The sequence below is a fragment of the Triturus cristatus genome, chromosome 12 (assembly GCF_964204655.1).
Source record: "Triturus cristatus chromosome 12, aTriCri1.1, whole genome shotgun sequence".
Classification (NCBI taxonomy): domain Eukaryota; kingdom Metazoa; phylum Chordata; class Amphibia; order Caudata; family Salamandridae; genus Triturus; species Triturus cristatus.
In genome coordinates this window covers 544,426,273-544,453,426 of record NC_140595.1, presented here as the reverse complement: position 1 = coordinate 544,453,426, position 27,154 = coordinate 544,426,273, and the positions used below count along the sequence as shown (strand labels likewise).

Genomic DNA, 27,154 nt, shown 5'->3' with positions numbered 1-27,154 from the left:
ACCAACACCAAAGAAGACACCACACAGATAATGGACCACCTCAGTTTCCAACTGCACACCAATAGCAGAACGACCATCAGAGGCACCCTTGCTTACAGACCCCAGGACCACACCCCGGATTCTGCGATGCTAGCACAGACTTCAGCACCCCACTAGCTATTGAGTCAAAAAACCTCATCTTCCTCTGTGACCTCAACTTCCACCTCGAGGAACCCATGGATACCAACTCTGCCAACCTCCTGGAATGCATGAGAAACATTTGGCTCACACAGCTGGTCACTGAACCCACACAGACTTGACCTGATCTTCACGGCCAGCGACAGAGTCAAATAGAGAAATAGTCGTTCCACTGACCATACCATCATCCACTTAACCATCACCCGATCACAGGGCACCACCACCAGCCTTCCCAACTCCTCCTTCTGCAGCCTGAGCAAAGTGACACCGACCCAATGGGCAGACGCCTTCAATACCACAGAACTAGACCCTGCAGCCAACCTTGAACAGGCTGTAAAGAACTTCACCACCTAGATCACCGACTGAGCTGCCCAAATCACCCCTATAAAATCAGCCAAGACCTGCAGACCCACACCAATCAAGCCAGCTGGTACTCACCAGAACTCAGGACAATGAATGCAGCTGCAAACAGCTCGAAAGAAGATGGCGCACCAGTAGAGACTCCATAGACCAAGCCACCTTCAAGTCAGCCTTCAACAAATACCGACACCTCAAAGACACAAAAAAGACACCCTAGAAACCTGCATGGAAGCACGCACCAACCATACCAAGGAACTCTTCAACATAGTCAAAGAGTTCTCCTGCCTGATGGCCACCAAGAACATGTTCTCCCCTTCACAGGAACTCTAGTGAACCAATTCCATAACAAGATGGCAACCATTTACGGGAACTTCATACTCCAACCCACCAATCTCTACAGCCTCCTCACTCCTACGGACGCCACCCCTGACCATCGGGTCACTGCATAGGAACAAGTCACCACATAGAACACCACACACCAACTCACCACCATCCTCAATGCATCCAACTCCAAAGCCACCTTCGCCGAAGTATGGAAACACGCAGAAGTCAAACCTCTCCTCCAGAAACTCTCAGCCGACCCTAGTGAACTCCAGAACTATCGCTCCATCTCATTTCTCCCATTTTCCACCAAAGTCCTTGAGAAAGCCATCTACCGTTGGCTCACCGTACAACTGGAGAGAACAACCTGCTTGACTCCTCTCAATCAGTCTTCCACGCCAACCAGAGCACTGAGACAACTCTTATTACCGCCACTGATGACATTTGCACCCTCCTCGACAGGGGGGAATCAGCAACCCTGATCCTCCTTGACCTCTACGCAGCGTTCAACACTGTATCCCACCACACGCTTCTCTATAGACTGCACCTAATCTGGATCCAGGTAGACACCCTCAGATGGATCTCATCATATCTTACTGGACAAACTCCAAGAATCTGCCTTCCTCCCTTCACCTCGGAACTCAAGAACACCATCTGCGGCATCTCCAAAGGTTCATATTTCACCCAACCCTTTTCAACACCTACATGACACATCTAGCTGACATTGTCTGAACTCATGACCTCAACATCCTATTCCATGCCGATGACCCCTAGCTCATCCTCTCGTTCTCAGCAGACCTCTCCACCTCGAGGACCAACTTCCACAACTGCATGAAGAGTGTCACTGACTGGATGATGACCAACTTTTTGAAGCTCAACACTGACCAGACCGAAGTGCTGATCTTTGGCAACAATGCCTTCCCGTTGATCAGCACCTGTTGGCCTGTCGAACATGGACCCACCCCCACAGACCACACGGCTACCTCAGCATCATCCTAGATGGCAAACTCACCATGAAACAACAGATTAACACAGTCTGTTCTGCCTGCTTCCGCACAGTCCACATGCTCCAAAGATTCTACAAATAGCTCTCACATTGGGATGAGGAAAACCATGACTCTAGCCCTAGTCACCAGCTGGCTGGACTATGGCAACGCACTGTATGCAGGAACCACTACCCAACTCATGAAGAGACTCCAAGCGATACAGAAATCAGTGGCCAGAATAGTCCTTAAACTACCCAAAAGGACTCGCATCACCCCCACCTCAAAAACCTCCACTGGCTCCCCATCCAGAAAAGCTGCCAATTCAAGATCTTGACACACACCTAGAAAGCCTTCCACAACCAAGGAGCAGCTTACATCAGCCACTGCCTGAACTTCCAGCGACCCTCCAGGGTCCTTCACTCCACCTCCCTTGCCCTCGCATAGGCACCACACTTCCACTGAAGCCACAGTGGAAGACTTTTCTTCTCCTACCTCAGTGCCAAGTCCTGGAACAGCCTTCCCCTCCACCTCCGGACACCATTCTCCCTGGCTGAATTGAGGAAGAGACGCAAGACATGGCTTTTTCACTGAGCCTAACAACCTAGCACCTGGATACCCTCACGGGTGAATAGCAGCGCTGTACAAATGTGTACTGATTGATTGAATAAAGACCCTTGATTCTACAACAGAAATTCAATTTTCACTGACTGTCTTCATCTGTTTTCTATGTCTGAAAAAATAACTTAAATGTTGATGTATTTAGAAATCTATCATCCAATTCAGAATTTGCCTACCTACTATCAAAGCAGCTGTGAATACAAAGTCTGAAAGCCAGCTGTGTCCAAGCTTTAGAATTCCAAGGTATTTCCCAGACTTTGGCTCAGATAACCACCGCTCACTTCCAGGCAGATCAGAATTGTGAATATTGCTCTCCTTGTAAAATACTGTGATCCACTGCAGTCTACTGTACATTTTGATTGTCATAAACCACTTACACTTGTACTGAATGTTGCCTCTGTAAAATTCGGCATACCACAATGTAATGTTAATATTATGAAACTCAGCCTCTTACTTAGCAAAAAGGTTAAACCTGAGAGGTGAAATCTTTGACGCACCAAGTTTTCTTATCAATTCTTTCCTGTATTTACCTTATTTCTGAAGTACTAGAGACTTTTTTCTTAAAATATAGATCAGCTTTATGTAAGCGGGAGGTTTACCCTTTTGTGTTTGCAGTGTTTTCAGTCTTTGTATAAGGGTACTACTTTCTAAGTAGCTTCAATGAGCCCCTCTGTTTACCATTGCTGCTTAGTTGTTAAGTTCAGTCTACAAATAGTAACTCCTTCCTGATGAAAGCCTTGTATAAAAAAAAAGAAAGACTTTGCTTTTCCAAAACTACACCTCAGGGTCTCAAACTGTGTGTCCAAAGAGGATCATATGTCTTCTTTTACTCTTATAAGATGTTGGAAATGGCCCTTTTTGCAAGCTTATCCCCCAACCTTTTGCTTCTTCCTCCTTTGTTTTTCCTGACCTGTGGTTGTTGGCTATAGAACTCTGGGCACTTTACCATAGTTGATCAGTGCTAAAGTGCATATGCTCTCTGTGTAAATTGTTACTGTGATTGGCTGTCCATGATTGGCATATTTGTATTACCAGTAGGTCCCTAGTAAAGTGAACTGAGTATGCCAGGGCTGGTAATTCAAATGCTACTAGTGGGATTGCTGCACTAAATTCTGCCACCCACATGAGTAGCCTTAAAATGATGTCTCAGGCCTGCAACTACAGTGCCTGTGCACAGTTTAACTGCCATGTTGACCTGGCCAGTGTACACACTTGCCAGGCCTGACCCTTCTCTTTTCTTACACATTGGACACCCCTATGGTAGGCCCAAGGTATCCTCCTGGGAGGTTGCAGTGTATGTGAAAGGTAGGACATGTACTAGTGTGGGTAACATGTCCTGATAGTGAAATACTGCCAATTTCGTTTTTCACTATTGCAAGGCTGTCTTGCCCATAGGACAGAATCAGGAAGGCTGTGTAACATGTTTACCTGCATATCTTTCCATAGGAGCAAGATAGAAATTTGGAATCTGGTATCCCTGAACTCAGAATTTAATAACGCATCTTTTAGGAAGGATGATTTTTAAAGTTTGTGTTTGAAAATAGCACTTTTAGAAAGTGGCTATTTTCTTGTTTAGCCTTTCGGTGTGCCTCTGCCTGTTTGTGGATTGCCTGTCTGGTTTGAGAGTGACAGGGGCTGGGGTGGCTCCAGGAGTCAGGGTGAGTCAGCACTAGGCTGAATACACCTATCTGCATTTGTAGTGGTGGGAGGAGTAGCACATGGGCCTGAAAAGGGCTGTGCCTGCGTTCCACAATGCTGGCTCCACCTCCTGCGGTGTGTCTGATGGCCCTGGCCCACACTGACAAAGGAAGAAGTTATGCACTGGCAGAGTGCACCCAGAACTGGTTTGGACTGGGTCCAGGACCCTTCACACATAGAGAACAAATACTTTTGGGGTATAAATATGAGAGCTGAAACCCCTGAAAGTTAGACTACTTTTGGAATCAAGGAGGAACCTTTGGTGAGGAGAAAAGCTGAAGAGCTGAAGGAGCAGTACTGCCCTTGCTGTGTGTCTGGGGTTGGCCTGCAGTTGCTTTTTCTGCCAAAGGAAGGAGAAGGACTTTGCTGTGTGCTGTATCCCCTGCTTGAAGAAAGGACTTTGTTGTGTGCTGTGTTCTGAAAAAGTCTCCAAGTGCCTGAGAAGAGCTGGCCTCCTGTTGTGGAAACACAGGGATATAAAAGTTTCCAAGACTACTGCGTGACCAAGAGGAATCGCTGCCAAAGAAGATCAGCTGAAGAGACTGAGGGAGAAGTACTGCTCTTGCTGTGTGTCTGGGGTTGGCCTGCAGTTTGCTGTTTCTACTGAGGAGAGGACCAAGGGACTTTGCTGTGTGCTGTGTCCCCTGCTTGAAGCAGGACTTTGCTGTATGCTGTGTCCATCTGAAGAAAAGTCTCCAGGGCCTGAGAAGAGCTGGCCTCCTGTTTCTGAAGTCCCAGGACCAAAAGGCCTTCACCCTCTCCTTCCCTGAACTTCCTTGCCGGGAGTTCGTCTGCCAGGAGGGCCTGTAACTGTGTGTGAGGCCTTTTTGCTGTGGGGAGCTGGAAGCACGACGCAACAAGAGAGAAGCGCGATGCCACCGCAGCAGCTCCTGTCGCATCATCGAGGAAGCGCGTCGCTGCTGCCGCTGTTCGCCGTCGCATCACCAGAGAAGTGTGCCGCCACCACAGAGGGTGCCATCGCATTACCGGAGAAGCTTGTCGCAGGGCAGTTGCATTGCTGACAAAGCGCAACGGCACTGATCGCCACGGCAACACCAGAGAAGCGTGTCGCCGTCACTGAGGGTGTCGTTGCATCACCGGAGAAGCATGTCGCAAAGCCTGTCGCCACTCAGAAAACTACAGAGTTCGCTGCACGACCGCCGGGCGTGCACGCATCGTCTCCACGTTGTTGCATCGCAACAGGGACGCCATTTTGTCGCAACTCATCGAGGCATCATCTTGTCGCATCAGAACCGGAGCGCAGGAAGAACCAACGCATCGCCTTCCCGGCGCCACTTTTGTTTGTTTTGCATTACGCATCCCAGGTACTTTGAGACAAAAGTGTTGCATTTATCATCTACAAGTTTATTTTTGCAACAACCTTTAAGGTGTCTGGGATGTCGAAGAAGGAAGACTTATTTAGAAAGACCACCCTGAGACAAGCCGGAAACAACAGTCTGTATTGGAGGTTGAGGATTCGCAACTTCTGCTTGACCTCCACATAGGATCTTCGCAGTGCCTGGACCTGTCTGGTGTAGTTTGGAAAGACCATGACTTTGTGTCCTTGGTAGGACAGGGTTGTCTGGGAGCGGGCGGCCTGCAGGATAGCATTTCTGTCCTTGAAGTTGAGGATGGCAATAATCAGCCAGTGCGGGACACCCAGCGGCGGTTTGGGTGCAAGAGCTCGGTGAGCCCCTTCCACGATGCCCCAGGGTGAGTTGTGCGCTCTATAAGAAATCCATAACATAACACATAACATAACGACGAACCATGCTGATAGTCCGTCTCTAGGAATCCAGGATTTGATCCAGGTCTCGATGGTCGCAACTTGTCGGGGTTCTGCCCCTTCAGGGATGCCTACCAGATGGAGGTTGTTGCGCCGTGAGCAGTTCTCTGCGTCTTTGGCACGTCTGTGCATCTTTTTTGTGTGGCACTGGAGTCGTGTAACCTGTTCTTTTAGGTGGTGTACGTCATCTTCCACTGCAGATAGGCGGGATTCAGCTTCTGTTATATGGGCCATGGCATTGCGGAGGTCCTGTCTTATGAGGGCCATGTCAGCTCGTACTTCCTCAGTTTTGTTCTCCATGGAGTCTTGTGAGGAACGTATGGCTTGTAGGATCACAGCGAGATCTTCTCGGATGGAGGCCTTACTTTGGGCGGCCTCATTGTCTCCAGTCACATTCGTGGTGCACTGATCCATTCAGGTTTGTGTTGGGGTGGTTTAGTCCTCTTGTCTTTCCACATAGCAGATGGGGCCTGGGGGAGGCTGTCTCTTTACACAGGTGTGATGGCTCTGCGGGCCTGGTAGTTGGGGAGAGTTTCTAGTTAAACTCCAGGTGCGCCACAGACCAGTTCAGAATGCCAGGTCCTGTGAGTTACTATAGGCCAGACCAAGTCTCTCCACCCTGTTGGGATGAAGGTAGTAGTGTCAGTCCTTCCCCCGAACGAGCTGCCGCAGGAAAGGTGAGTGAACCAATTCAGCTGCGCAGGGGGGGCTTCAATAACCACACCACCGGTCCGCAAGTCAATCGATGAATGGCCCACACCCTCACCAGTCGGCAGAGTAGGGGCAGACCTCGTCGATTTGGTTATTTCATGCCCAGCGGGCCGTCAATTTCTTGATCTTTTAACCTGCATGTCTCAATGGAATCTTTTCTCTGTGCTACTACTACGACCAATACATTTATATTTTTTAGCACATTAATTATATTCTTTGTTCACTTTTTTCGTCTGCATGCTCGTATTTTCCGGTTTAGCTCAATTTTTTCAGTTTGAACTTTTTTTTTATTTTGCTCCTTTTTTCATTTATGCTCATTTTGCTCTTTGTTTCATTTGCTTTCCAGCTCTTTTTTTTTGCCCTTTTCAGCCTTTTGTTATTTTATTTCTATATTTCTTTATTTTGTTGTCTTTTGTTTTTTATCTTGTTGACATTTCTTTCTGGTTTTTTGTTTTTTCCTTTTCTGTTCTTTTCATTTACTTGTTAATTTATCTTTATGGTCTCCTGTTGTCATTTTGCTTCCCTTGTCGTAGGATGTTTTTTTTTTTTGCTGTTTATCACTTTTACTGTTCTTTTTGTTAATTTAGGTGGCCCATTCCTCTCCAGGGTTTGTTTTTCCTAACCACTTATTTTTATTTCAATTTTTTTACTTTTGGTCCGCTTTCTGCTTTGATCTTCTCCTTGTTTTTTTGTGTGTTTATTTTGTTAGTCCTGTTTTCCTCTTTCAGTTTTTCCTTTTTCTGCTTTTACATTTCTCAGTTTGCTCCTTTTTCAGTGTTTTGCCACTTTACTGATGTTTGCCCCCTTACTGGTTCACCCGCATTAAGACGCTAAACATGCACATGAGAGTGGAGACTATTGTATATTAGTCGATTAGCAAGATGCATTTAGGTATGCAGTACATAAACTAGCAACACCTGCTGGGCAATGGCATTAAATGTAGAATGTGAGATGATTGTAGAAAACTGTACTGGCAGTTGCTGACTGGATCTTGCCACGGTTGTTTGTACATCTATATTGCAACTCAAAGACGGAAATTGGTGCAGTGTGTTCTTTCAAATGGCAATGAGGATTGGATGAACCCATTTTTGGGACCATCCCTAAATGATGTTTGATGGGCAACTAGTTGAAATGGGTAGCTGATAAAATCTGCGGCGTCAAAGTAATGTAACATGAAGGAAACGGACCAGATTGTGTGTTGAAGTTGGCGCCCAGTTGGGCAAGTATAAACTGTAGCAGAGGCATTGTGTAGTTAAAAGAAAACTGTTGTAATATAAGTGAAGAGAGTGCATGCATTTTTTTTTTAAAGTGCGAGACTTGTTGAAGCAGCACGTGAAGTTGGGTGCATGAGGACAATGCAATGTGTTGAGGCAGCAAGTGGAGTCAGATGCTAAAGGACAGCGATATGTGCTGAGGCAGCACATGACGTTTCGGTGCGCTTGTGCCTCAGCGTATGTGGTCTGTGTGATATCTCACAGCAGTCAGCATTTGCTGCAGTAATGGTGAAACGCATGCCACTAGAGATTTACGGCATGTCCAGGGATGCATCTGTTCTCCGCATGTAGTAACACGCACACCTTAAGAGGCTCATTGAGATGACATTAGTTCTGTGCCCTCTGTAGTTAGTCACACGTAGTGCGGCTTTATGCAAATATGAAGTGAAATTTCCCTGTAAAAGAGCCCAGAACGGGCTGGTGAAAATACAACAGTGAAGTGCTAAATGAATGAATTCTGTGAAATCCATAGAAAAAAGAATAAGCAAATTGAATATTACCATGGCTGCACTGTGCGGTGTATCCATGCTGTCTATGCTGTGACAGTTAAGTGGTAAAGAGAAATATTTAGGAAGTCCTGCTACATGTGATCTTGGTGGCCTATCAAAGTTGGTCATAAACTATTAAGCACTAGTATGCTAACCTGCATAAGATTTGATTCAACATCCATGTTTGGGCTCTACCAAGGCTGTATAGACAACTGTGGCTAAATTTGTTTTGTTAGTTTATTCTGGTCCTTGACACTACAGTGACTACATTTGTTTTAGTAGTTTGTTGTGTTATTTACACCTTCATAATTATTTGTGGGGTCTAAAGTATTAGTCCTGCAATCTACTGCATCTCTACGTGTTTTTGTAGCTGCTCTACGTGGTCCAATTTTGCTGTGGGAAGATTGATGAGAAGCCTTTGAAATGTATTTAGAGGCTTTAGGTGATGCCATCTTTGTTTCAAAGGGGAAATTGACTCTGCTAATGCATAGTTTAGGGGTCGCAGGAGGGAAGGTACTAAAAATACTACTATGTGTTAATAAGTATGTAGAAGGTGAAGGAGAATCTGATAAGGGAGGCGAGGAGAGTGCTGTGCATACTACGGCAATGGTTAAGCTGGAAGTGCATTAGGGGAAGAAAGCCAGTGTATTTGTAGAGCCCCACAAATTGTTTTCATGGGCACAAGCAGCTAATGAGTCTATTGATCAATATTTAGTTGCACTGCAGACATTAGCTGTTTCATGTAATTTCAGAGAGCTGCATGAAGAAATAATAAGACCAATTAATTAATCATACAAGTAATATGAAGATACACGAATAGTTATTAAGCTTGAAAGATCCTTCATTAGAAAAAGCCTGTGTAGAGGCAAAACGCATAGAGGATACTTCTTGTTATGCAAAGGAGCTGGAAAAAATGGGGCAGATGTAGCAACATTCCAAGTGGTGAATAAAATGGATAAGTACAAAAGTACAAAAAAGGGAAAGTAAGTCTAGTAAGTTGAACAAAGGAGTTAAGAGCCTCTCATAGATGTGAGTGTGAAACATATGACCTCATCGTGACATTTTCCAGTGATAAAGGCTAAATGTTTCAGGTGTAATAGAATTGGGCATTTGTCTACGGTATGTAACCCAAAGAAAATTGAATATAAAAACTGTGAATTTTGTAGGACATGAAGATGGCGCCAGTGAAGATAAAGTATGTCAGATGAGGAGATTGAAGTACTGATGTTGTGATATATTAAAAGTCATAAGATGAAATGTTACAAGTACAAGAAGTGTGTGAAAATAGGGTAAATATGCTAGAGCATGAACAATATTGTCTCCTTAAATGTATTGTGTCTGTAAATCGAGTCTTAGTGCAAATGTGGGCAGATTCATGTTAGCCATATACGTTAATTGACCAAGAAACTTAGTATACATTTGGTGGAAAGTAATTGTCTGCAACCAAAGTGGAGTTAATCCTACAATAGGATGTTTCCAAATAACTTTGTGCTTTAAAAAATGTTGGTTATGTGTGGTAAAAAAGGGGTTGATGCTTACTTGGTAGGAGAAGAAAGAGCATAAATATTGTATTAAATTCCAATGCTGTGAAACAAGCATCATCAGTAATGCATGAGGATGCATCTATGTGGCAGAGTGAGTTTCCAAAGATGTTTGGTAATAAACTAGGATGCTTAAAGAAGTCTGTCCACAAAATAGTATTAAAAGAGGGAGCGATAGCAAAAGCTCTTAAGGTGAGGAATTTGACTATAGTGTTGAAGGATGCGTTGAAGGCAGAATTGACAAGATTATTGGATATGTGTGTGATAGAACGCATTGAATCATCAGAATGGATAAGTCCAGTTGTAACTGCCCGCAAACCTAATGGAAATATCAGGATGTGCGTGGACTTGTTAGATCTAAATGACTGTATATGGGTGAACTGACATTCCATACAAGATACAAATGAGTTGTTGGCGGGCGTAAAAGGGGGAAGGTATATTCAATCCTCGATCTATCAAGTGAGTGCCATTGAGTATTATTACACTTAGATTCAAGACATTTAACTTCATTTATGACACCTAAAGGACCATTCCGGTTTGTACTTATGCCATTTGGCCTTGTGTCTGCTTTGGCAGAGTTCAGAGCTTGATGCAAAATTTACTATGTGAAGTGAAGAATGTAAGATTTTTCCAAGATGACCTTTTAGTGTGGGCAGAAAAGAGTGATGCATGATGTGTTAAGGATGGTGTGTGGAATACTGGAAAAAGTGGGATTCCTGATTATAATAAATAATTATGAGATTGCGTGCCAAAGTGTGGAATATCTGGGCCATACTATATCTCACAAAGGAATAAAGCCTAAGAATAAATTGATAGAAGCTATAGAAAAAGTGCTGTGTCCAGTTGATAAAGCTCAATTGAGGTCCTTTTTAGGTTTTGCAGAGTATTACACAAATTTTGTCAAGGGTTTTGTAGATCAAGCACAACCTCTTGGGATATTAATGAAGAAAGGTCAGAAATGAGTGGATGAGTGATTGCCAACAAGCATTGTAAGAGATTAAGAGAAGTATTGTAAATGCCGTATAATTGAAACCTTTCAATATGCAGTATCACACTATAGATTTCACGAATGCAAGTACGCATGGATTGGAGGTGGTGTTAAAGCAAGTGTGCAATAGAAAGGAGAGAGTTGTGCAGTTCGCCTCCAGGACATTAAAAGAGGTAGAAGTATATTCAAGTCTTGACAAAGAAGGGCTTGCTTGCTGATGGGGGTTTCAGCATTTTCGGAATTTTGTGTGGGGAAGACAGTTTGAATTACGAATTGATCACAAACTGCATGTTGATTTGTTTACCACAAAAGGTGTGAGATGACCTACTCCAAGGATTGCAAAGGGGATTTATTGGTTGCCAGAGTATATGTTCACGCTAAAATATGTACTAGGTCTTTCCAATGTGAATGCTGATTGTCAAGATTGCCAATACAAAAAGATAATGAAGAGGAAGAGTGGATGGTTGCAGGTGTGATAGACATGAAAGTCATAGCTATTTCAGGAAAACAAATGGAAGGAATTGATAGCAAAAGATGCAGAAATGCAGATGCTCATAAAACGTTTTCCTAAAGAATGGTCAAAATTAGGAGAAAGTGTGACTAGCTGGTGAATTATAAGAATGAGTGGTCAGAATTATCATGCCAGGATGGAATTCTAAGAAGAGTTGATAAGTTAATTGTGCCAGTTAAGAGAAAAATTGTTGGAGATTTTGCATGAGAGTCATGGAGGAATGTCAGAAATGCAGAGAAAACTGAGTGAGGATTTTGGGTTACTGCGGTTAGATCAAGGTGTGGAAAGATATGTAAGGAACTGTATGAGTTGTGCATGTAGTGATAAAACACATGTGGTAAAGGAAACACCTGTTGTTCCCATATCTTTTTCGTTCAAACTATGGCAAAAATTAGCAATGAATATTTGTTGACTGAATTTGAAGGATATGGGAAGAAATTTGCCATAGTAATGGTGGGCTATCATTCTAAGTGGCCCGTGTTGAGTTTGCTGAGTGAAGTAAAGTTTTGGGTAATAATGGAATTTTGGTGATGACGTATGGAGAAGGGAAGGTGATCCAGAGGCAGTGTTAATGGACAATGGTCTCCAATTTATATCAGATGAGTTTGGGGTATATATGACACATTTGTTGAGTGGAGTGCAGAGTAAACAGTTAAAGTGTGCGAAGGAGGGGAAAAAATGGTACTATAGGTGGTGAATACATGTCGGAATTTAGTGCGGGCAAGTTGTTCGGAAATACAAGTAAGGGTTCGTCTACAAGGTCTTTGGAGAAACTAATTGTGAATGTGAAGAAGTACAGAGTAGAATGGAGGATGGAAAGAGATTGAATATGAGGAGTCAAGTCAAATATAGTGAGGCAGAAGTGAGAAAATGGATGAGTAGCAGTGGCAAGGTTGAGGAAGGGTCTGGTGTGAGGAAGAGGAGAAGGACAATAAAAGTGCCTGTTTTTTTTTAAAGAATACGCTTTGGAATAAGTGACATATTTGGGTGTATCTGAAAATGTTATATAATTATGCATATTTATAGACATAGTATTAAGCATACACTGTGGGAATATGTGTATATTGTAAAGGTTATTGGAAAAAGAGATATCTTGTATATTAGTAAATTAGCAAGATTTATTTTGATATGTAATATATAGCCTAGCAACACCTGCTGGGCAATGGCATGGAATGTAGAATGTGAGATGGTTGTAGAAAACTGTACTGGCAGTTGCTGACTGGAACTTGCCAGGGTTGGTCATACATCTGTACTACAAATGAAATAAAGAAGATAGATGGACATTGGTGCAGTGTGTTCTTTCAGAGGTATTGTTATTATTGCAGTCTAGTCACAATTTCATCCATTGTGAGAGCTTGACGACATATTATTCTCTTATATCTTGAATTATACAGATCATTTAGGTTTCTGGTTTTACTTCTGCCTTTTTCTGTTTTGAGCTTTATATTTAATCATTTGCATTGTGCCTATGTATATACAATTCACAACAAACTGTATTGTCTTTTTCTATTGTATTTTTTTTTCTGTTAGGGCCCTCTCATTCTTGGGGATGAGTATTTGTCTTGCATTGATGTTCATTTCATCCTGGTATTATGCTCTTGTGGCTATGGTTATAGCAGGAATGATCTACAAGTACATTGAATACCAAGGGTAAGTCTGTTTTATTCCCCTTTTTATTATATAATAACTAAGCTGTGAAACGTTCTGGCCTATGGTAGTAGAAAATATACCTTCCCGGGGGTATAGAGAAAAGGGGCTTCCACATAGGCCATGGGTACTCATAAACTTTCTGTCGGGGCCAAAATTCCAGTGTAGTTTGTGGCCGAGGGCTGCACCGGTGGGGGTGGAGGTCAGTGGGGGGCGGGGCTAAAGTAAAAAATAAATAAACCCGTTTCAAAACATTAGACAATGCGACAATGCTGTATTTCAAAAGCAGATGTAACTACAAAGAGCAGATTTTGATAATACATTATTAGCATACCACAGCAATATTAAGAGGTATTGCATAGTTTCATGCACACTTTGACCCCAATTCTATCACAGGGTGTCAGTCAAACAGTCAGTCTCTCTCTCGCAAACTATTTTATTTCAAATTAAAATGTCAACCTGATTTACTAATGCAGATTTACATTTGAATTGAATAGACAAAATCTACCTGCTCAGTAGAATAACTTTTGAAAATCAGTGACCTAGCCACATACCAATAGAGCACTTTACATGTAACAGAAACAGTAAACCATGCAAGACTGGCAGAATTGTTAGAGAGAAATAACAAGGCAAGTTAGGCTCTGGGTAGATTCTGTAGAGGCGAGCAGTGTGATTCTTCCTGAAATACAGGGGAAATAGATTGGGGTCGAGTCTTTTTTTTTTTTCCCCAGGAAGTAATTTCCAAGATCTTAGAGCTTGACAACGAATGGACTGGTTTGGGAACATATTTCCAGGGCTAAGCTTATTATATTTGTTTCACGCCCTGTGGTGCACAGTATGAACTACATGTTAATGGCTAAACCAGCGAACAGTGGTTTGTGAGTGAGAGAGGCCACTTTAAGGTTAATTCTAGTACCTACGGGAAACCAGTGAAAGAATTTGTGCAGTGGGAATAATATAAGATTACTTCTGAAGAAGTGAATCTGCTGCATGCAAGATGGCTTTGATCAGAGCAAAACCTGTTTTATATACACAGTGTATGTACTTCTTCTATTAAAGTAAATTCAGTAATAGTTTGGAAGGTAACCAAATGTAACTTTGTTATTTAAGGAACCATCTTCTTGCATAAAATACAAATTTAATGATGCATAGAGCATTTGCAATGTGAAGACTTGGGGAATTATATACCACCATATTAGCATGATGTGATTTTATTCTCATGTATGCCGCCCTTTGAGACCAATTATGAATGAAACTCTAAGTCTTCTGAGTTATTTTTATCAAATCAGTCTATCTTTCCAGCCATCTAAATGAGACCATTTTCATCCTGGATCCTTGCCACACATGCAGTTTATTTTAGTATTGCTATTTTGTCTTAATTTTGTAACTTGTAAGAGTTTGATGTTGATGGTTCTTGACGTCCATCCAGCTGCAGAGAATCACTTTACAATTTTGCAGTTCCTCCACTCCTTGGTATCCCTAATGATTGCCACTTCAACCTAACAACACAAATTGCGGCTTACTTCCTCTTAACAATTCTCACAGCCCAGATAGGACTACTGGTGAGCAATTTCTAAGAATATGGGGGGAAGCGTAGTAGTTAAACACCCGTACTGCCATATGATTACGGTCAAATCTCCAATGGTCTTCAAAAAGTGTGATTGTCATGGAGAATGCACTCACATTCAGATTTATATTCATGTATTCAATTTGTTATTACTTATTTTGAGGGCTTCCCCATGAAACCCAATGGGTCCCTCAAAATTCAGGTTGTTACGTCAAGCTTGGAACTGTCACTTAACTTGCAAACGCAAAAGGTGTGTTCTAAACATGAATTAATATTAAATAGATACACTGATCAAATTAAAATATTTGTGTAAAGAGATCTTCCCTCTTCAGTTTATGGTACACATTTACCTATTAGTATGGCTAATTTGTTGCATAACAGTAATTTTTTTTATTATTCTGCACTTTGTTTTTCATTGCAGGGCAGAGAAAGAATGGGGTGATGGCATCCGTGGTCTGTCACTCAGTGCAGCCAGATATGCCCTGCTAAGACTAGAGGCAGGCCCTCCCCACACTAAGAACTGGAGGTACAGTACCATATGCTGGTTATGTGACAGACAAAGGGGTCTAAAGCATGAACTCGAAAAGAAAAATTAAATACCCTCTTTCATTTCTTTTAGTTTGTTGTTTTATATCTGCAGCAGTGTAGTTATTAGGAATTGTACTGTGAAGCCTCAATCAGTATAGTCTTTGAAAACCCACCATAGATCAAATAACCTGGAAACAAGACCTGTTAGGAGTAGAGTAGAATTTAGCTCCAGGCCTAGGTTAGCACTGAAATAGTGACATTGGCTCCTTTTTTGTAACTGTAAGATTCATGTCACCCTGTTGGAGAAGGACTTATGATCCCTGGATTCAACCATGACAAGAGGTGTGGTGCCCCTTAGGTCCTTGAGCTAACCTGAGGATAGAAGTAGGTCCTGTATGTGGTCTCTGCCTCACTGATGACATTAATACTAGCAAATAACAGGCCTCTATTTTGTCAGAAAGCCACTATCTATCCCAGATCTGTAATTCAAAAGTGGTGGCTAAAGGGGTGAGCAGACAAACTCATCAGCAATGCTGATACTGCAGTGATCTCCACTTGGAGTTTTCCAGAACAAGAGTATCACATTTTGGAGCGCACAGTCTCCTAGTTGTCCTAGTCTCCATCGTACCTTCCTGGAATAGAGCACAGAGGGTTTACTACACAACTCACAATAAACTCCACCCACATCTGGTTGTTGTGATTTTAACACCACCCCTAACTGATCAATTAACTATTGATTACTCAGGCCCATCTATATGGTATTAAAGCTCCACTCACACAAAGTAATTAAGATGGGAAAGTATGAAAAAAATGGAATTGATTTTCAGACCTAATAGTGATTGTTCGTTTGCAGTTTCATTTGTCAAAGCCTCTGCTAAAATGTACAATTTGTGTTAGCCTAAAAGTGTTTTCTCTTGCTATTGCATATGTGTTATAGGGAAATTATATTTTAGTTGTTGCTGTTGTTTGTAGTCCATATCATTTTTCTATCTTATTTGCCTTCTACAAAATAATTATTGAGACAGAATGGAGATTTCTGTATTGCCCCTTTTTAACTAATGGTTTTCATTAGAGTGAAATGTGACAACATGCTCATATACCGCATAGCTGTTCACAATAGCCAGACACCCCACATTCATAATAGATAAAGGTCATAGTTCTGATCGCATGCACAACTAGTTTAAAATCTAGAGAAATTGAGGCTCTACAGATACTTTAGGTCCAGGACAAATCTGTCAACCTTTCTAACAAGACAGGCTGCACCCTGCTCTTGCAACAGCATCAGGCAGATTCATGCTCAATCCAACCATCCTTAACAGCGCCACTGTATTTAAGTGGGATATATTGATTAAAGACAACAGTCTATAGCTCCACTGGCTAGCATCTCCAAATGTAGAGAATATACTTGCTTTTAGGTCGAGCCTGAGACAGCACGCAAGCTCTGCTCTGGCAATGATCTGTTGTGGTTCAGTACCGGATAGAAGCCCGCCCACTCCCCCGCTCATATTTTTCATTGACTTGGGTCTTTGTCCTTTGTAAATACGGTCTTCTAATTCCTAAATAGGCTTGTTAGTCCCTCCTTAGTACAGCCATGTCGTCATTTGTAACCTCTTAGTTAGTTAGCAGCCCGCACTCCGTTTGTTCAATGTTCTATTCAGTTTAATCCTTTTTAGGGTGCAATCCTGGAGAGTGCCCTGTCCCATGGCACCAAAAATGTGAACGTAATGCTGATGCACGACTGTGTATCAGTCCCAGGATGTGACACCTGCATTCTAGATGAGAAAATCATCGTTCAACCAAAGTTTGTTCGTTTTAAACACATTTTATTCGAGTCTTTTAGCATATGAAATTGATCATTTCGATTTTCAAGTGCATGTATTATGCTCAGAGGCCTTAATTACAGCATGTCGAAAGAATCCAATATAGCCAATAATCATGATGAGTTTTAACCCAATGCATTTCGGGCTTTCCGCCCTTCGTCAGGGGTAACTGTAAAACATGGAAAAGACCACATATCAGAAAAGCCTCAAAAAGGCACGATTCAAGTAGTTTTAAACCATTAACAGTAATGACGCTAAGCAGTTCAGTCACAGAAAACACTAAAATGAATGTCATGTCAGAATAAAAAGACGTTCCATCTGTTCATAAAGCAAATACTACCCCCCGTGATAACAGAAAAAAGAAAAAATCACAATGAACTTATGTTGTGACTCGATTATAAATCAAAGTACAATACACACAAAACATGCAAAATGCCGCTCTCGGCGTTGCCTACCTCAAACATTTTGATTAGTCATGTGGAGCGACTAGCAGATGAACACTCCATGTTTGAAAAATCAGTTTCACCAACCCCATTAAGTAAAATCTAACTCCACCCCCATTGCGACCACGTGTAACCTCCCATGGCTACTGGCCCCTTTACTTGGTTACACGGTACGTGTACTATTTTCTTTGAGATTCTCCTATGTTAAGTACAATGACTTGCTTTGCTTTCATTCAGTGTGCCATGCCTGCTTTCACTTTCGAAGCAGCCGGGACAATGGTGGGCATTTGTTTACAATGCCGTAGGTCTCGCATTTAAATGCAAGACCTATAGCATTGCTCTGTGCGACAGTCTGCTAAAGGCCATTACACTGCTGGATGCGAGTCCATGAGGCAATTAGTGGTCAGGAAAGCTGTTGCGGTACGGCGGGCTTTACCACGGGGGTAAGTGAACTGACATTAGAGAAATAGGGCAGAAACCTCAGCCCCGTATGGATGCTGCACCTGGGTCGCTTTAGTGGGGGTCCCAGTGAGGATCACAGGGAAGGAGCACTAGACGGTTTAATAAGTTCATTTTGATTAATGTGTTTCTCGGGTAGAAACTATTGGCAGTGGACGAAGACTCGCCTTCTTTTTACGTCGACCTCTCTTGATTCGTTTGGTTGCAGCAAGACACTGCGGGTCTCCCTGCCCCCCTCCTCTTCCTCAAAATGGATGCTGAGGGAACAGTACTAGCGGGCGCTACGCTTCTACCCACGCATGCTGAGCTGCTCAGCGCCTCTTGGTGAAATGCTCTTGCCAGTCTGTGCTTAGAAGCTGCTTTGTCCTAACCCATAGTAAAACTTTAAAGAATTCTATGCTGGTGATGTATTATGACGCTCCCTCAAGCGCTGGCAATTCAGCCATGTGATGGAGGTCATGACACCTCCTGGAGAAGGACTAACCGCCACATTGCAGCCATCCTCCAATTGCAAGCAAGGCCTGACTGACTTAGGGAACGCGAGAATAAGCAGCAACAGTGAGCAGAACTCAAAAACGTTTTAGAATAGGACATATTAGCAACGAAACAGCAGAAAAAATATTGTGGAAACCGGTGTTTAAAATAGGTACACGTGTAGTTATTTACAAAATATCCAGTAAATAATTTAAAAGCTTTGGCTACGTACCGCGTTGCGCCACTGCATTATTTTGCTGAAGAGCGCACATTTTACAATTTCAGATTAGTTGCAAGATCAATGCCTTCCGAATCTGGCGATAGCCGTAGCTGCCTATAATTGGCCTACAGAAGGGGATGGCGTTGCCAAACTGATGTGGTTATTTGTCGCTCTCAGTGAGAGACTGGGTTTAGTTTTAATAGCAGAAATTTTAGCGTTTTTCTGGTCTTCACCCCCCTAGATGTTAATTAATGTAGCTTTATTCTCTCCCGTTGACTCATTGTCTGTAGTGTAGTGGGGCAATGTGCTGCATGGGAGCAGTGAGCACATGATCCCTCTCTTTCACGAAAATACATTTCACTTGTGTGAATGTTTACGGTAAGGTACTCTGATAGAACTGTCATTTCACAGCCTGGGCTATGTAGTGTTCGAATCTCTTGCAATTTTAGTTGAAGTTTTGACAATTTCTGTGAGGCAGATGATCTCTTGCCATTTGTATTGAGGCCTCAGGTAGATCCCAGACTTTTCTCCCAGCCCGCCATTCCTTATGGGATTAATATTGAGAGCCCTAGGTTTCCGGGAAGGCAATTGAAGAGTAATAGTTGTCAAGTTACTCAGTTTTTTTTAATTAATAATGAAATTAGTGGTATTCCTCATCTCAGTGGCTTTAATCTGAAATTGGATTCTCTTGCTTGTAATGTATCAGTTGTGATCCTCTGCCAGTGAGTCTTTGATTTTATGCAATACAACATAAATAATAGGCATTGTCATTTACAATGCCAATAGCTTAAACTCGCGTAAATGCGAGACCAATTGCATTGAAAATGCTTATTTGATTATGTAATCTGAAGTGATTGCCCACAGGTGGTCTGTATTTATGACATTGCCTGCTCTCTGGCTAAAGGGGTTGCAGGTTTTCCTTCTCCTGCATCACAGCTTCTAAAAAGTACATCCAAACCCTGGTAAAGCCTTTGTTGCTTGGCGAGTGCTATATGAAGGAACTAAGGGGACCTCATCACCTAGGGGTTCTGATTGTAACTCAAAGCTTCAGTAGTGCCCCGTTTCTAGTACTGGGTGTGGGGCAAACCTGCTACAAATGTGCCTGGTTTTCCCAAATGAGTGCACCCAAGCTGAGTGGCTGGATCTCATGTATATTAAAAAGATTTCAAGAAGCCACAATCAACACTTGCAATTATAGCTTCTTTGACTGAATAGTGTATGATTTCCCTTCTTAATATTTTGGTGCCTGTGATTTGAGCTACGAATCCGAGAATTATGTGATCCATAAATGGAGATCCTGAAACAATGAAAACAATATCAGATTTGCAGTGCATTCCGTCGCTGTTCAAACAGAAATGACATTTAAAATATTGATCCTGTTAATAGTGTTTTATGTATTTTATTACTGCTTGCTTTTAAAGGAAGGCTGTGGCAAGGGTAACCCATGATCTGCGCGGTTTTGTTTATTAAGTGCATTACTGCTCTTAAAAAAACTCAATTGTCTTCGAACTCTCCCATGCTATTGACTTTGCCTACATCATCCCTGTCACAGTAACCCTGACATGTATATGCGTCCCATGAGTCTCGCAGTCGAGCTAGAAATAGTTAACCTTGCCAGTTCACTTTTAGGTCTCGCCTGGCGAAAGCAGCGCATGCGCTGCTCTTGCCATGGGGAGGACCTTTTGGATTCCATTCTCCCCATGGGCTTACGTGCACACGTCTGCATGGACAAAGATGGCTGCTCTCGCCATCTGTCCAAAGCAGACAGCATGCGCGTGTTCGTATGGACTGTGGACAGTCCGACGCCATCTTGTTCTAAATAGCGCGTTCACCACGCTGCCGCGCTCACTCCCCCTGCCCTTCTCGTGATTTGCCTAGAATCACAGAATGTTGGAGCCGATGCCGAGACTCCAAACACCACATCTCCTCACCCCCATCTCACCTAGAATGCAGTGGTCCACCACAGAGCACTTGTTTTACGACTTGTGCCCTGCCCTGCAGGCATTGAAGACCCTAGCAGTGATATGCAGAGTGCATCTACCCAAGTGCTGCATATTAAACCGCCTGTTTATGGTTGGTACCTGCGGGTTTAAGGATGACCCACCGCAGTCTGCACAGCAGTCCACGAGTACACAATGGGAGAACTCCCCTGCGCTGCGTGTTCTTTCCAGGCCAGGGATGGATGGGTAGGCAGGAGGCGAGATGAGACATGCTCTGCTCAGAGTCGGCCTGCAGCAGATTCATGTTTGTTAGAAAATAACGCAGATCCTTGGGTTCAGAGAGAGCAAAGGCTAGCTTTCTCCCACCAGGCGGGAACAAAGCGCAAATAAAACATGCTTATGCGCATCCCGTGAAAGAGCAGAGCACTCACTGCAAGGGCCCCCGCCGTTCAGTCACTTACAACTTTTAGCTAACTATGTGGAGCCAAAAGATATGTTTGTATCACAAAGTATGAACCTCGGTCAAATGAAGCACATTACAGGTCGGGCGAACATTAATGGACGGGATCATGAAAGGCCACCTGTTACCATATCCATCCTCAGACCCGATTTTACCCCCTGAAAGTCAGGTCGGTAAAATTGCATGAGACTTTGGATGCAACTGCAGCCGATGCTCGTTCCCGAGCAACCCGGGGGAGGGGGGGCAGAGGAGGGTTTGCAGGACTCTCCCATGCCAAACCTCCATTTACCACGTGCTCCAAGCAGGTGGTCAAGGGGAGCATTAAACTGCTCCGCATACCGTGTGAATTCTGCGTGGTAATTCTGTGTCGGCCGTTATTCTACATTCTAGGGTCTACCTCGCAACAGTTGGAAACCCAGGTGGAGATATTGGCACTAATGGAATCTCTGTATGACATTCATCTAACTTGTAATCAGGTCGTTAGTGATGAACAGACATCCAAGTATTTAAAAGTGCATAGTTCGAACCAAAGCAACGAAAAACACCTGAAATAACATGAATAGGATTATAAAAGAGAAAGAAAGTTTAAAAAGCACAGCCCCAGGTACTGACTAGCAGTTTTCAATAACAGTGGCTATAATCAACAGCCTATAAAAATGTTTTACGTCCTGTACAGATTATCAGTAGTCGACTCAACTACCTTTTAATGCTGGCTTCCCCTACTTTACCGAAACGGTGTGATCCTGGGCAAATTAGTCCTTCTGACAGAGTTGCCTTACCTACCAAAATCATAGCCCTAAAGAGTTTAAGAAGCATTGCCCACCTACCGTGAGTACACCATTCAGTAAACTTTGAGAAGCGAGAGCCTTTTGGACAGCATCAGAAACCACCGAGCCTTTCAGACATGGGGACTCTGCCGTCTCCAGCTTCCGATGGTCGCTATCAGGAGAAAGGCTCCCAAGGCACGAATGCCACAGCCAGGAAACTAAACGGAGGCCAGAACTCTTCCTTCCTCTGCTCGCCCACTGCGGTGGCAGCTGCACGGCCTCACAACCTATACCCTGCGTCCACAAAAACAATGCCCCAGCAGCTAATTTAGCTCTCCGAAAATGGACACAGTCCATCACGAAGCGCTCTCCAATTTCACTTGGCACAAAAAAAATAATAGATTCCGTTCTTTTCAGAGTTCCCTTTGTGCTGCTGTAGATGAAAAGATCTCCAAAAAGCAAGCCACAAGCCTACAAAGCGCTTTGATTCAAGTTGCATGTTACGAAAAGTAGTGCAAATATTTTTTTCAACGGGACAGATTCCAGCATGGAGGGTGTCTTGGAAAGCATGCTGCCATTAGTAAAGTAATGCATATATGTTATCAAAACGTTGGTTTAAACAAAGCAATCCATCCAACCCATTGAAATATTATGGAAGATGCGTGCTATCAACAATAGTGTAACACTAAACTAACTGGGTAGTCTGCGGAAAATAGTGTAATTACAATTACACACTGGGTAACTGCTCCAATAGCATCTTCCTCTGCCTTCATCCCTCACAGGACACTCCCAAAATGTATTCTAGCTACCACCATTGTCAGTTGCCCTGGAACATGAGATTTGGTTGCAAGCGGGCTCCTCACTGCTCTGCAGGGGGATCTGACACACCGCTGCCTAACACTGAATATGCTCTGATATGAGCTCACCTCTCGCTAATCCAGATCTAAAACTATGAACATACTTTGACACGACCTCTTAACCTCTCGCTAATCCCTGTCTAGCCCTATGACGATATTTGATATGACCTCTTAACCTCATGCTAATCCCCATCTAACACTATGAACATGCATAACCTCTTTACCTCCTAATTCCTGTCTAGCACTATGAACATGCTTTGATGACCTAATTACCTCTCGCTATTCACTATCTCTATGAACATGCTTTCAAATGACCACTTTACCCCTCGCTACTCCCGGCCTAACACTATGAATGTGCTTTGCAGTGACCTCTGTACCTCTTGGTAATACCAGTCTAGCACTTTGATGACCTCTTTACCTCTTGCTAATCCGTCTAGCACTATGAACATACTTTAACATGAACTTTGTACATCTAGTACATCTCCATCTAGCCCTAACAAACATGCTTTGGAATGGCCACTTTACGTTTCGCTACTCCCTGCCAAGCACTATGAGCATGCTGTGACATGATCTCAACCTCTCACTAATCCCTACCTAGCAATAACAAGTTTTGACTGTACTTCTCGTGAATCCCCATCTAGCACCTGGAACATGCTTTGGCAAGACCTCTGTACCTCGTTAATCCTCATCTAGCACTAGGAACATGCTTTGTCATGACCTCTGTACCTCTTGTTAATCCCCATCTAGCACGATAAACATACTTTGACATGGCCTCTGTACCTCTTGGTAATCCCCACCTCGCACTAGTAGCATGCTTTGGCATGACCTCTTAACCTCTTGGTAAACATCATCTAGCACTAGGTACATGCTTTAATGTGACCTCTACCTCTCCTTAATCCCTGTCTAGCACTAGGAACATGCTTTGACATGACTTCTAAACCTCTTGGTAATCCCCATCTAGCACTAGAAACCTGCTTTAAAATGACCATGTATTTCTCGAGAATTCCCGTCTAGCACTTGGAATATGCTTTGACTTGACCTCTTTACCTCTAAAAAAGCCGCAAAAGAATGATCAATCCTCCTCACTACAACGAATACTTTAACACCCAAATATCAGGGTTGTAAGTGGGCAGGGTCCCTATAATCATGTCCTTAACTTGGAAAAACACAGACGATTTAAGAACAATGATTGTAATAAATGTTCAGGTAAACCCAAGTCAGTGATTTAGTTGCAGTTTGTATTTCTTACATGCCGTTTGTGTTTGCTATTGTCTGGATGCTGGGTTTTTGTATTTTTTGTTCGCTCAGCATGTTATTCTTTTATAGTGCATGCTTTAAAAGAGACGCTTCCAGGTGAGGCTAAAGGCAGTGTGAGCTTCTCGCAGTGCCCGTCAGTGGGTCAAAAAAGTGTTCTGAATATGTGGTCATCCAATCCTTGGCTTTTTCTCCAGAACACACACAACCATTGACAAGGCCAATAGTCCTGGCTGGTTTTAGGTGTATGGTAGTTGCTGTGTAATTATATATGGATGCAATAACAAAGCTTAGAGAGACACCAAAATACCGGTGGGTGGTACACTATGGGAATCACTAATTTAGTTTACATGGTTAAGCCACGCCTAGAACTTCATAGGCCACGCCCCCTTTAGAACCGCTCCCCCCACACACACTTTTTTCATCGTACTTAAAGCCCCGTATAGGGTATACGAGGAGGATATGTTAAAGAGCAATGTAGTCAGACAGGGCCGGCTTTCGTGCTGGGTGGCGCCCGGTGCGACAATCACTTTTGGCACCCTCGTCCCATGACCACCTCCTCGGATTCTCTCACTACCACCTGCAAAAGTGCCCCATATCTCACCTATCATAAAATATTGCTAAACACAGTGCCCCCCTGAGGTCACCGCATCCCCCCCACACCCACAGGTTGGCACCCAGTGCGCCCACACCAGTCGCTCTGCCCTTAAGCCGACCCTGTAGTCAGATTCCAAGGAGGTTTGACATAAGCACCTTTCTTTCTAAGGATCCTGGACCTCGGCCTATCCAAAGGGTAAATTGTTTCTCTTTAGATTGTTTTAGTTTACTGAATATAATGACCAAATTGTTTACAAGAATGCCATCCAGCTATGGGAGGCGTCAGACATTTGAAAGTTGGAGTAATGCCAATACCAGCAGTGGTTTCAAGTAAAGACTTGCAAAGGTGCATCCGACCCGAAACAAGTTATTTTCCTCAGTGAACCTTTTTGCAAGAGTTAGGGACTGAGAAATTAGATTATTTTTAGTCCAACAGAGAGAAAGGTTTCCCACATGCATTCCAAGCAATAGAGTGACTTGGAATTGGAGTCTTTGGCAAGGTAAGAAGCTTTTTAACAATAGTTGTTCCCTGAGTAGGGGGCATCCCTTTAACGGTGAAGGGGAAGCACCTGAAAAGGAGGCTTAGCCAAAGTTATATCTATTCTGGGAAGCCTTGGCTGGTTAGGAGGTTTGATAGCTGCTGGAAGGACTGGCCACTAAGTTACCCCCAACCATATCAGTCTTGGAATGAACAAAACCTATCATTAGAGTGCACAGCTACTCCAAACTGAACTGTGTGTCCAGGTCCTGGTCTACTTATATCAGAAACAGCCTCTCACAATATGTGCAGCAAGAAAAGATGAGTGTTTAGATGTTTCCTAAAACGGGACTTACACAAAATAGAACGCAAAGAGAGTGGAAGCTTATTCCATGACTTATCTGCCAACACCAACAAGCATTGGCATAGCCAATAGGTCTCGCCTTTGGGACCTTATAAGTATTTAGTTATCCAGCACAATATCCTTGGTGCAACAACATCAAGTGTTGCATGGCTAAACACTTATGAGGCCCCAAAGGCGAGACCTATTGGCTATGCCAATGCTTGTTGTAAGTGCATTTGTAAAGTGCAACGGTTCACCCATATCTGTCTGACTTGGGGTCAAGATCAGACAAGATGATGGACAGTAAGTAAAGAGACTGAGCGTGAACATTTCTGATCAGAGATATTTTTAGAAAAGCCCTGCCTTTAGCTTTTTACAAAATATAGGAGGGTTGTAGAATAGCCTCACAGTGGCTGGAGTTCATTCCAGGTCATGGAGTTCGATATGTTAATCAAAAAAAGAAAGATCTCCCTTGAATCTATATATGCCAACAATCATTCAGACACACAAAACTTTAAACAAATAGCAGGGTACGAATCGGCATCAACGAAGCAAACAAGCTACAAAATAGTGAATTTATTAAAAATAGTCACAATGGTATCCCACAAAGCGAGCAGTTGTACATATCGGTTAAAAAACAATTGAAAAACAATTTCTCAGACATGTAAGCAAATTAAAATCATTGGGAATTTACATATGAATAAATGACACATAATCTAACAGAGCACCAACAGTAATAATCAATGTCAGTACATAATTGAACAATTCATAAAAACAGAGAAATTGGGAAAAAGGGAACAAAGAGGGAAATTATTCCTACTCAAGAAAGAAAATCGCTTAATCGAAGACTGATCGGTTGTGATCTCAATGGAATTACAATTACATTACATATACGACACAACCTATATTGTCATAGATTTTGTCCGATTTCCTTTTTGTTAGAGCATCGACTCGTTTCGGTAGGCCACAGGTTAAAGCCAACACCTTCCTCAGGATATTTTGCTGATCCCAATTTAATTATGTTAAAATCTTATAGGTTCCTTTCTTTATTAGTTCTTTTGGCTTGCATATGTCGTAGCACCATAGGGCTAGTGTTCCATCGGTAGACTCGTGCACAATATTCTCATGAAAGTCTGTTACCGATAATATCCTTAGAACAGCCAGGTTGTATATATACACTTCCTCGACTAAGGTATTCTAATTTTGAAGAAATCGTAGGTCGTTATCCTATGAAGTATCTATAGGTACCTTTGACAATTCGAACACCCTTCCGGCGTGATGGGGATAGAACCTTCAGATACAGTCCGTCCCTTTAATTATTCAAAAACCCTTTCGGCGTGGTGGAAATAAAAACTCAGATCCAGTACGACCCTTAGTAGGGCTCAATGCTGTCCGCAAGATGGATTCCTTCAAGTATGTTGAACCAGGTTCGATATGTTAAAGCAGACCCTCCTTTCTTGGCTGTTTGGATCCAGGAGTATGCAATAGCAGAATGTCCGCAGAACAGAGCTCCCGCAAGGATGTCAACACTTTAGCTTGTTATATGAAATGCAGACGGAGGCTGGGCACCAAACGAGGTGCCACACACATCGCCTTAAGAAGGAAAGTGAAAAGCTGGTGGGTGGAACGCTTGAACTCATCTTAGCCAATGGTAATTATTTGGGGCCCAATTCCAGTCCTCATTTTTACCCACGTGCCACCTCAGACAGAAACCGGCCATTTGTGAAATAGCCTTAGTAATGCTGCAGTAGGAATAGTTTAGCCTGAATTACCAGGCAAAGTTCTCTCTGAATGGGAACATAAGCGACTCCAGACATGTTTTGGCTCACTTAGGCTTCATC

General features: G+C 42.9%; 1 protein-coding gene across 2 annotated transcripts in view; it reads left to right on the top strand.

Annotated features, from left to right (window-relative positions):
- The window catches only part of SLC12A4 (solute carrier family 12 member 4), a 477,810-nt gene that overhangs the window by 304,191 nt on the left and 146,465 nt on the right, over positions 1–27,154 (top strand). For both annotated transcript variants that reach the window (XM_085638574.1, XM_085638575.1), the window contains exons 15-16: positions 12,990–13,109; positions 15,095–15,199. In XM_085638574.1, coding sequence (XP_085494700.1) covers positions 12,990–13,109; positions 15,095–15,199 — 225 coding nt within the window. The remainder of the gene's footprint in view (positions 1–12,989; positions 13,110–15,094; positions 15,200–27,154) is intronic.